The 11,815-nt window shown below is 40.1% G+C and overlaps 1 protein-coding gene across 1 annotated transcript; it reads left to right on the forward strand.

Annotated features, from left to right (window-relative positions):
* The first annotated feature begins 10,194 nt into the window (after positions 1 to 10,194).
* On the forward strand, positions 10,195 to 11,750 carry LOC129733263 (uncharacterized). Its single transcript, XM_055695005.1, has 3 exons — positions 10,195 to 10,366; positions 10,534 to 10,627; positions 10,690 to 11,750. Exons 1-3 carry the CDS (start codon positions 10,337 to 10,339, stop codon positions 11,505 to 11,507), a joined length of 942 nt encoding a protein of 313 aa, XP_055550980.1. The 5' UTR covers positions 10,195 to 10,336; the 3' UTR covers positions 11,508 to 11,750.
* Positions 11,751 to 11,815: the final 65 nt, after the last annotated feature.

The raw sequence follows: 11,815 nt of genomic DNA on the forward strand, positions 1-11,815 counted from the left end.
TGGAGAGTCACTTCTGAGGTGAGTGCCCGCACTTGCACCTCCTTCCCTAGGACCTTTTCAGCTACCGTTTTTAGGTAGCCCCCTTGTTCTTGGCGTCCTTCCGGAGCTCAAGTATCATCTCGCCAGTGCGAGATCGGCGGATACTCCGCACATCCGCCCCCAGATCCTTGAGCTGGGTTTCCCCCCTCATCTTCTTCAAGACTTCTGAGTACTTCGACCCATCCGTCTTGAGTATGAGGGCATCACCCCTACTCCGCGCCTTTTTGACCTTTTTTGGTCCTCTGGCCGCTCCGCCATCATGTCGCGTCGCACCTTTCCGACGCTTCCTACCCTCTACGGTAGTCCAAGGGTTGCCCGTAGCCTCCACCTGTGCCTTTTCCGCGGTGGACCTTGAACCGGTTGGCGTGTGTTCCCGTGGGAGTAGCACGACCAATCGTTTCTTGGTGTTCCCGGGGGCCGTTTCCCCCGGGGACTGCCTCGTTCGCTTAGCGACCTGCCCCGTGGAGCAGACCGACGCGAACGAGGGGGCGTCTGTCTGCACCTCTTTAGATGCAGTCGCCCTCCCGGTCCTGGCCGCTTTCTCGGCCGCCTTCACCCGAGCTACGAGTTCTTCGTGCTCCTTTCTGGCTTCATCAATGGTGCTCCGAAGCAGGAGGAGGCTCTGCTTCAGGTCGCCAGCGATGTTTCGCCTGTTCGCCAAGAACTCGATTATGGCATCGAGTTGTTCAGACAGCGCTGCCACTCTTGGCCGCGTGTCCATACACCTTTCGACGGCCTTGACTAGCAAGGGATCGTCTACCGAGATGTCTGGTGTGGACACCGACGGATTCGCCGTTTTTCCACCTCCAGACTTCGCCGCATCCGTCTCCGCCTTCTTCTGCGGAGACCGCTGGATGCCACCTCGTGCGAAGGGATTTGGTAACCCCTCCGCACCCGTCTCTTTTATTTTTGAGTTGAACATTTTTGTTTATTGGGTCCCCCTACCAGCCGCTATCCTTATCCATAATGGAGTAGTCGCCTAAATGGTCCCAAGGTAGTCTATGCCGGAGCAGTGAGGCCATGGCTAGGGGCGGCTGCCATAGCGCCTTATGGGCAACTATGACACCCCCGACCGGCGCAAGTCAGGAAAAGACATCTGATCCTACTCCTGCCGGGTTCCCACCCGGCAATGGACTCGGAACGTACTGGAAGGCCTGCCAGGTTTTACGGGACGGAGACCCCTGCACCGGTTGTTATCTCGCCGTTTCAAGCCGTTATCACACGACATTACTAAGGGAGCTCGGCGCAGGTGCCAGCCCAAAATCATGGTACGAAAACGAAATCCGACTCTTATCCTATAGTGATGCGACCAGTTGCCGTAATTGGGAACATTACTGGCATCAGTCCCATTGGGCGGTAAAGTGCATTTGGGTGGTGGGAGCGGCACTACTCGCTCCGTCGGAGCTGCTTCCGGCCAGTGTGGCTTTTGCGAGAATTCAGCGGCCCAGTGCCTGAATCTCACCACGACCTAGGCTAGCTCCCGCTGATGTTCCGGGACTGCTTGCTAGCAGTGAGCACTTCCGTGGCCTTCGGTAATCGCCAATTACCGACCCGTGGTGGCATTCAGCTCTGCCTTGCAGCTTTGACAACTCTGCTTACGTCAGTTTGACTCTTCATGTATTTCGAACGAGAAACAGTAAATCTGGCAACATTATTGTTGCCAAAACTGCAGAAATCACAAATCTGACGTAAGCAGAGAGGTTTACAAATTACGAACACGCATTATAGCACCTGCCATTATGGTGCGTAAAAAGCTGGATAAACACTACACGGAAAACAAAATCAACCCAACCGGTGGGTACAAACTACCTGAAATGATGCAAACATTATACAACTTACACACTTTTATTGCCGAGAACTCAACAGCTGATAAACTCAGCGAAATGTTCTACAAGTTCTCGGCAGAATTTTTAAGAACTTCGGCAAACGAAACGTCAATACTTGCTGGTTTACGGTAAATCGATATATTTGCTGAATGTTCGTCAAAATATACTGCTAACATTCGTTTAAAACTTCGCCGAGCTCAATCAGCTGTTGGGAAGTTTGCCGAGATAAATTAAGTGTGTACGTGTTGGGTAATTTTGCAATGCGAACGCTGTGTCATTTCAACTTGATAGATTTAAAACATGCTTTTGCTCAATGGCGGTGTTTTGATAAAAAGCCAACGTTGAGTAGTTTGAACCCAACATTGGATGAAAAATCAAACTGGTTGAAAAATTGAAAACCCGAGTGATGAGATTGATTTCGTAAAAGTGGCAAATATTAGTAAAAATTGGTGGTTTTGGCACTGAATTGGTGATTTTAAGTGAAGAACGGTTTATGTGCATCTGTTTGTTAATAATAGCCGTCAATTAAAAACAAGATTAACAATGAATTGTGAGAATGGAGCTGAAGCGGAGGCGCTAACAAGGAAAATTGATGAACCAGTGATCCCAAATTGAAAGGTACTTGAATAAATACTAAGATAGATTTTATAGATTGTTTTACAATTATTTTCTATTTCCAAATAATGTTAAATCAATTGAATGAAACTACCCAAGATAAAGTATAGAAGAGTGAACTCAACGTTGAGTGTTTTTGACGTATTATTACACTGAGTGCTATACACCTACTATTGAATTAATCTACAATTACTCAAAATTGGCTTCCTGCACGGAACGACTCCGTTGAGTGAAATCGACATGAATTTGGGTACTTTTCGTTTTCCGTGTATATATATCCAGCTTTTTACGCACCATAGTGGCGGGTGCTATAATGCGCGTTCGTAATTTGTGAACCTCTCTGCTTACGTCAGATTCATGATTTCTGCAGTTTTGGCAACATTAATGTTGCCAGATTAATTGTTTTTCTCGCGAAACACATGAAGAGTCAAACTGACGTACACGCTTATTTTTTGTTACTCTAAAGTGAAAAAAGTGGAGGTACCCTAATTAGGGTACTTTTACGGTTACTCACTTCTGAGTAAGGGCGTCATACGTCAAAAACTGAGTAGAATCTACTCTGTTCATGCAAACCAGAAATTAACGAAAATGAATACAAGTTACCCAGTTTGCCTAAATACGGAAATTTAATGATTTCTGTTTTTTTGTAAACCTGACTCAATAAATAAAATAAATTCAGAACAATCAAAAACACAGATTTATTTTTCATCGAAACATTAGAAAATTTACTAAATCATTCCCGTGTCTTCATTGAATCCGGCACCCACCCGGTTGACAGTTGCCCGTGAACTGTGACTTACTTTTTGTGCCAGATAATCCGTCATCATTCGTCACCTAATACTGCGAAGGATTTAAATTGCATCGATTGTTGAGCACTGTACATCAATACAAATGTTTCCGTTTGTTATCACGAATAAAAGTCCGGCTTTAAACGGCATCGTAGAACATATAACATGCGGTTGTTCATTTTGAAGAGATCTTTTAGGTGTTTTCAATTCCTCTGCAATACTGATGTTGGGCTGAAATTATTTATTGATTAGGAAATTATTGATTTGATGACAGATCAGATACTTACTGCTAGCCAACGAATAAAAAGCGACACCAATTGTTCTTCGGAAACCGATAATATTGCTGTTGAAAACTTTCGACATATACATATACTCAGGGCGAGTAAACATCATGGATAATAACTCAAAACTGAGTAAACATGGTAATTATGAAAATTTGGGTTCATGTTACTCAATTGTCCAGTACTCGATTACTCACTTTTTGACATTTTGCATAAGAATACCAAAATGAGTAGATCCTAATCAGATTAGAGTTAAAATAAAGCAGCGTGTAAGCAGAGTTGTCAAAAGGGTAGGTAACATATTACGAATTTTTCATTATAGCGTCCGCCATTATGGGGCGTAAAAAGCTGGATAGACCTGCGGACTGCATCGCAGCGAGCCAAAACAACGGTCAAACGAGCGAGTCAAAATGAACATAATGAAAAATTCATATCAAACAAATAACAACAATATAGAAAACCAGCGATTCCTGTGTTGCTGTCATTCACTTCGCAGGTCTATATAAAGTGTCTATAGGGAAATGCTGCCGTCAAAATGTCAAAACCAACCATATGAATAATTCATCATGGCATCAAAAATTTATTTCAAATGCTTAAGGGGTAATATCCACCTAATGCTCAAAAAACAAGGCTTTTCTCATGATTTTTTTAAAGGACATTTGAGATGTAAGGTATATAAATAATATAACATTGGATTGAGCAACTCTTGCAGAATAGATAACAATATTTTTATTGCTATTTTTGTTACAAAATGGCGGCTGTGCAGCGATTGCCGTGAATCGCTTTTTTTTAAGTTGTTCCGCGGAGAGCAGTAGAAGTCGTGCCCAACTATACCTATAATCAAAACAAATTTTTTTCATTATCTACATAAGTGTTGCTAGTGAAGTACACATGATGATATTTTTTAGAATTTTTCTTCGCAAAATGGCAACGGTTTGAAAAAAAAATCTGTTTCGACAAAAAAATCGACTTTGGTTGTTTATAACTTTAGTTTTTGTTAATCAATCGTGTGTACTTCACTATATAATCTAATGAAAAAACTACAGTTAAAATTTCAAGTCAATCGGATGTAACCTTTTTTTAGTTCTACTGCTCGCCGATTTTGAAAACATGGTTTTGAGAAAAACGCGTTTGAAGTTTCAAATTGCTATAAATTTTAAGAATCGCTTCCTGGGCCTTATTTTCCTCTTCTTCCTTTTTTTGTCTGATGTAAGGCCTCTTTCGAGACATCGGACATGCGATGCTCAGCAACTTGCGATGCGGTTGGCATCCGATCCCACGCAAAACTCGTACATGTTCGGTCCAAGAGTTAACCCAAGAGCATGATTATGTATTAGAGGACAGTTAAAAATATCGGCATCACCGCAGTTCGAACAAGACACAAGAATCTTGAAGCCTAGTCCACGTTTGCTCGGCTATAAAAACCGCACATCACTATTACATTTTTTACACGTTCCTAATCCAGAAAGGGCAGTAAATACAGCGGAAAATGTATGAATCAGTAGCCGAAACCCCTATCAACATCCCCGCATAATCAATAACCATAAAACGTGCCTAACACTTAGTTCGGGATATAGTCCCGACTGTATGGGGTATCGTTGAACCATATGGATTATTATCCGTTTATGGTTATTAATCATGCGGGTCGCGATCACGGTTTAAATCAGAAGTTTAAAATTTTTTCGCCGAGGTACTAACGTATCCGAATCGCCTTTGAACGCATGGCGGTTAGGATGGTGTCGGTTACTAATTTTACCCCGGGTTGTTCTGGTACTTCTTCTTTTATTGCCTTGAGGCCACCCCGAAAAAAATAACATCAAAAAAACCTCAAAACTTGCTGTAATTGTACATAGTTTTACCATAATTTAACCATGTTTTTTATTGTAACTACATCATTTTTACATTAAATATCATTGTTCAGAACAATAAAAAACATTGTTTTTGCCATTTTTACCATGAAAAAGGGGGGTTGTTATGTATATTAACCCTCTAGTGCCCAATACCGCCATTTGGCGGGCTTCAGTCGAAGTTCTGAAAAGCTTCAATAAATACTTAAAAAGTGTTTATAATAGTTCATAGTGATTTTACCGAAACCCATCTAGAAATTAACTTGGGCACTAGAGGGTTAACAGCATTTTTTCAGGCACTTTTCCCATACATTTAGAAGTCACTGACGATGTTTTTCATGGTAAAATTATTGTTGGTGGTAGATTCAACAACAAAAAACATTGTTAAAACATGGTAATAACAACAAACGTTCGCAAGCTTACAGTAAAAATACCATGTTTTTTATGGTTACAATAAAAAGTATTGTCCATTAACTGTTTTGACCACAAAATATATCGTAAATTTTTTTTCGGGACTGTACACTGTATTTAAGTACTTTTGAATATGACTCACAGTACATAATAAAAACGACTGATCGACTAAACCAAGGGAAATTGTGAGTAAACTCGTTAGACGCTGTAACGGTCGAAGCTTGATGTAGCGACCTCTATTCTTTAAATTTGAAACACGATATCGATCATAGGTAATTTCTAATAGTTTACAATGCCGAGCATCGCCAAATTAAACGAAAAATGTGATTTTGGAGCATAAAAGTTGTCTGGTAAAAATTGATTTAAACGAACTTTGAGTTTAGATCTGTACTTGAGCGATGTAGACGCTGTAGACTGACGTAAGCAGAGTTGTCAAAAGGGTGCACGCTCACTCTGGATAACCAGACCGATGACAGGGCAACAGTTTCCTGAAGCCGCCGCCGATGATGATGGCGCTACTGTTGGAAATATAGTCATAAGCTCCGTTCATTGTGCCGCATGTGTTACTGTACAGATTTTTTGCGTGCTTCTAACTATATTGAATGTAGGGCTATCCAGAACATGTTGAAACATGTTTGAACGTGACCATTTATGTCCTGCACAAAATCCATGAAACGTTCAAAACAAAACAATCGTTTTTCGCTTTCTGCAGTTCTTTACACCACTTGCAGCAACAGTTGATCTGGCATGGACGGTGCTTAATCGGCTGTTTCGCAAGCACTGACAGCCTTTTGACGTATAATCGAGTCAGAGAGCCAGAGAAAAACGGCTTCAAGCGAAATGTATGGGGATGACGTTCATGACAGGGATGTGTGGATAACCCAAAACTGAGTCAAAACCTAATCAGTTTCGCTAAAACCGTATGTACTCAAAATTGAGTAGAAGTTGTTTTACTCATTTTTGAGAACCACCGAATGTTGTGAAAATTGAGTAAATATTACCCATATTATACCTGATGCGCAATGCGTAAAAGTTACTCATTTTCGACTCAAAAACGAGTACTTTAAGCTTCAATGAGGGAATTTCGAAAAAATTATCATTATTGACTCGATATTATTATATTTTGCATTTTTAATTAATTTTATTTTAAAAGAGGCTTATTTCAAGAAATTTACCTTTGTTCGCCGGGACACGGGAGATCTTTGAATTTATTCGCCGTACACGCTGCTTTATTTTAACTCTAATCTGATTAGGATCTACTCAGTTTGGTATTCTTATGCAAAATGTCAAAAAGTGAGTAATCGAGTACTGGACAATTGAGTAACATGAACCCAAATTTTCATAATTACCATGTTTACTCAGTTTTGAGCTATTATCCATGATGTTTACTCGCCCTGAGTATATGTATATGTCAAAAGTTTTCAACAGCAATATTATCGGTTTCCGAAGAACAATTGGTGTCTCTTTTTATTCGTTGGCTAGCAGTAAGTATCTGATCTGTCATCAAATCAATAATTTCCTAACCAATTAATAATTTCAGCCCAACATCAGTATTGCAGAGGATTTGAAAACACCTAAAAGATCTCTTCAAAATGAACAACCGCATGTTGTATGTTCTACGATGCCGTTTAAAGCCGGACTTTTATTCGTGATAACAAACGGAAACATTTGTATTGATGTACAGTGCTCAACAATCGATGCAATTTAAATCCTTCGCAGTATTAGGTGACGAATGATGACGGATTATCTGGCACAAAAAGTAAGTCACAGTTCACGGGCAACTGTCAACCGGGTGGGTGCCGGATTCAATGAAGACACGGGAATGATTTAGTAAATTTTCTAATGTTTCGATGAAAAATAAATCTGTGTTTTTGATTGTTCTGAATTTATTTTATTTATTGAGTCAGGTTTACAAAAAAACAGAAATCATTAAATTTCCGTATTTAGGCAAACTGGGTAACTTGTATTCATTTTCGTTAATTTCTGGTTTGCATGAACAGAGTAGATTCTACTCAGTTTTTGACGTATGACGCCCTTACTCAGAAGTGAGTAACCGTAAAAGTACCCTAATTAGGGTACCTCCACTTTTTTCAAAAGTGGGTGATATCTAACTCACTTTAGAGTAACAAAAAATGAGCGTGTATATCCAACCAACGAGTCCCGATGAAAAAGAAAAATTGGCATTAGTTGCAGTCAACTATTTCAAATTATGAATTACCTACCGATAACAACTAATTTCAAACATTTCCTCCTTTTTTCAGACGGTTTGCTTGGTTTGCTTTCAATTGCAAAAAAATAACAAAAACCAGTCATCCAATTTAGAGTAAATTTGCCGCCATGATCAATTTAATTCTACTCATTTTTTGACGTCTTCGAACAACTGACAAAAATGATTAAAATTCAACTCAGCCGCTGAGTAGCCCAGAGTGAGCGTGTGGGTAATTTATTACGAACTTTGCATTATAGCGTCCGCCATTATGGCGCGTAAAAAGCTGGATACACAGATTCACTAAGTGATGCCTATGTTGGGCGTCGTACACAAATTACGTAAAAATCCATATTTTAGAGATGTTAGCCATTGAAACATGGCGGGATGTCAGCTAGCAGGTTTCCGAACAGTTGCAGTCTAGCAATAGATGTAGAGCAACATGTCACAAGGATCTATCTGCTTTGATCGATTTTTTTATCGATCGGTTTCTTTCAACCGCCACGGCTTATTAAACTCGTTTCATGATATGTCCTTCACACCATTTGATAGTGGAGATTCTAATCTAGCTTTTTACATAAAAACCACGTTGGGAATAGTTACTTTAGCTGAACTATTAAACAAATGAAAAGTCAATCAAGAAAATCGATGAAAGAAGATAGACCCTTTTGACATGTTGCTCTACTTTGGCGTTGACGGTGTTGCTGATATTTGTTTGGTTTCTGCATGCGAAAAAATAGAAGGAAATATTTTTGCTTTTGTCATCACGCACATTTTGACAATTACATACGGTAGTTCACGTAGGTGCGAACAGCCTTCGAAATCTCTTTTAACGCGAATAAACCGAATTTGATAGCGGAGAATCTAGTCTAGCTTTTTAAATAAAAACCCCGTTGGGAATAGTTACTTTAGCTGAACTATTAAACAAATGAAAAGTCAATCAAGAAAATCGATGAAAGTAGATAGACTTTTTTGACATGTTGCTCTACAGATCATTGCACGATGATGTGGCCTTTTCCATTATAGCGTCCGCCATTATGGTGCGTAAAAAGCTGGATACTCAGAAGGAGAGATATGCGAAGAGAATGTTGTGACCCAAACGAACATGTCACAATCCAAAACTGCTTTATTACAGAGATTTTCAACTGGTGGATCACGAACCTTTTGTATGGTCAACAAAATAATGATCAATTATAGTGAAAGCACATACTAACAGACGTAACACTGGAACCTAGCTCCATCGCTACAAAAAACGTTCATTTCAAATTTTCAATCGAATAACAGTCATCGCGCGAAAACGTCGTCTGGGGCGCTGTCATGCAATCTCATACATATTTTGTAGTTCCCCATTTGACACATGCAGTAACTCTGGTGCTGATGTCGAAATACATGACGTAGCGCGAACACGACAGCAGATGGTGCTAGTGTTACTAACGTAAAGTACTGGAATCATCCAGACGAAGATTTTATTGAAAATTTGTTCGACGTGTTATGTCTGTTAGTCTGTGGTGAAAGTATATGAAATTAAACATAAAATTCAACACCTTCACGGTTTTTGTCACCTCCCTGACACCGTAATCTCATTACCTATAGTTTGACAGTACCCCCATTATGACGAACCCCTCGATGCCGAGCCCCAAACAACAATGGCCGCAAAGAGAAGACATCTGACGTGCTCTTCACTCCCGTTCAGTGTTGCCTTATCTATCGATTTCACTGTTTATAGCAGTGTGAAGCACAGCAGTGTAACATGCCATTTCATTTCCGCATATACAAAAGCACAGACTACGAACGTGTCAGGGAGGGGTTTTTGTAATCAGATTAGTCAACATTGCGGTTTGAGAAGAGATCTGGCACCTCTGACATGTGAAACCTAGTTGCCAAAAATGCGATTATATGTCAAAATGTCAAATTTCCATTCCAGGCCTTCTAGGCATGCCAGACGACCAAACCCGAGTTACCTTCTTTCGATACTAGTAATATTTTGAATTCTTGTAACAGTTTTGCAATGTGTGTAAATGTTTTAATTTAGATCAAATGTTTAGTAATTTATAAGATGGTTTTTGGAGTAGAAAAAAAAAACAATGTTCGAATTTGGAATGAATGATGCCACTGTGCAACAACGTTTAAAGAGTTTAAAGATAAACTTTTTCGTTAAGGCAAAACAACTGGCAACTCTGATTCAATTCTCGACGTAAACAAAAACGATCCTATCAACTGTCCGGTGAAAAGTTACTGCTGTGAATCGATTACGAGAGTTTTACAGTTTAAAAATAATTAAACGTTTTCTTTTTATATTCGGCTTGCAGTAGACGGTATAAATATGAGTGAACACGACATTTCCAAAATGAAGGTAAGCAGAATATGTCGTATTTTCGATAAAATAAGAATCGACAGCAGGATATGAATGTAAAGAAAAATGGGCGACGCTTGTCTGGAAGAGGTTAGGAGTGCTTGAATGTCTACGGCAAACAGGTAATTGTCTAAACAATTTTACATAATAAAATCTCTCTATTGTAGGTAGCTGACCTCAAAAAAGAACTTAAAAACCGTGGTCTTAGCACTTTGGGGAACAAACACGAACTAATCGATAGACTGCAGAATGCCCTCATTGGTAAGACGATTAATTTCATTCGTTGTGGCTACTGCATCCCCTTAATTTCATTACAATTGCAGATGGTGGTGATCCTCTAGAAGATACTGCAAATTCCGAAGATTTATTGGAAGATGATGACCTAAATGATGACATTTTAGAGGACGAGGAAGAGAAACTTCAAGATGGTATCGCCGAAGAGGAGCATATACTGAAATCGCCTACGCCTAGCGAAGCTTCTAAATCGGAGTCACCCGAGCAGCAGAGACCACAGGAATCAACTGTAAAGAAACTGGAATTACAAAAGGACATAAAAGAAGATCAATCGATTCCCCAGAAAAAAGTAGCTCTTAAACGGAACATTTCGATTTCCGTTTCAGCGCCAATCACGCCCACTGTTACTGTGGCAAGTAATAGCAATGGTGCAGCGGAGAAGTCTAAAACCGAAAATAAAACTGATCAGTTAGCGACGGGCGAACCGGAGAATAAAATCATTAAGCTGAATCAAATGACTGCTCAGGAACGGCTCGAAATGCGTGCGAAAAAATTCGGTTCTCAAGTGGCGACCGTCGATGCGTCTTCAAATTCCAAACTTCAAGCCCGTGCAGCCCGTTTTGGAATCGCTGGCTCAAGCAGTACTACTTCAACCGGAACGAACAGTCTAGTATCGCTGGATGCACTCAAGAAACGAGCGGAAAGGTTTGGTGCCAGTGTTTCTGATAAAATGACCAAGTTGGAACAAGAGGAAAAGCTACAGAAACGTCAAGAGCGATTTGGCCAAGCCGATGGGGCAAAGCTTACCGCGACCGGCAAAGTCGCCATCACCGCTAACAGCAGCACAAGTACAGACTACAGCGAAAGGGCACGTTTACGGCTGCAACGGTTCAAAAATACCGCCTAAATTTCCAAATTTACTCTGACGACTTCAATCATTTACCGGCCCTACCATTTTTAGCGTTAGATTTTCATGTTTTTCGATAACTCAACCGGATTGCGTTGAGTAACAGCAGTACGTTTTGATATATGTATTCATATATACTAGGGTCGTATGTTCCCAAGCGTAAATCCGAATGTTTGGTTTTGTGAAATCTAGATGAATCGATTTAACTTATCCAATAAATAGGGTTGCAGCTGAAAAGTCTAACGAGTTATTTTTTTTTTTAATATAAAACTTATTTTTGAAAACTTGCCTCCAGCTAACAGTAATTG

This window comes from Wyeomyia smithii, chromosome 3 (assembly GCF_029784165.1).
Source record: "Wyeomyia smithii strain HCP4-BCI-WySm-NY-G18 chromosome 3, ASM2978416v1, whole genome shotgun sequence".
In the NCBI taxonomy this organism is placed as follows: Eukaryota; Metazoa; Arthropoda; class Insecta; order Diptera; family Culicidae; genus Wyeomyia; species Wyeomyia smithii.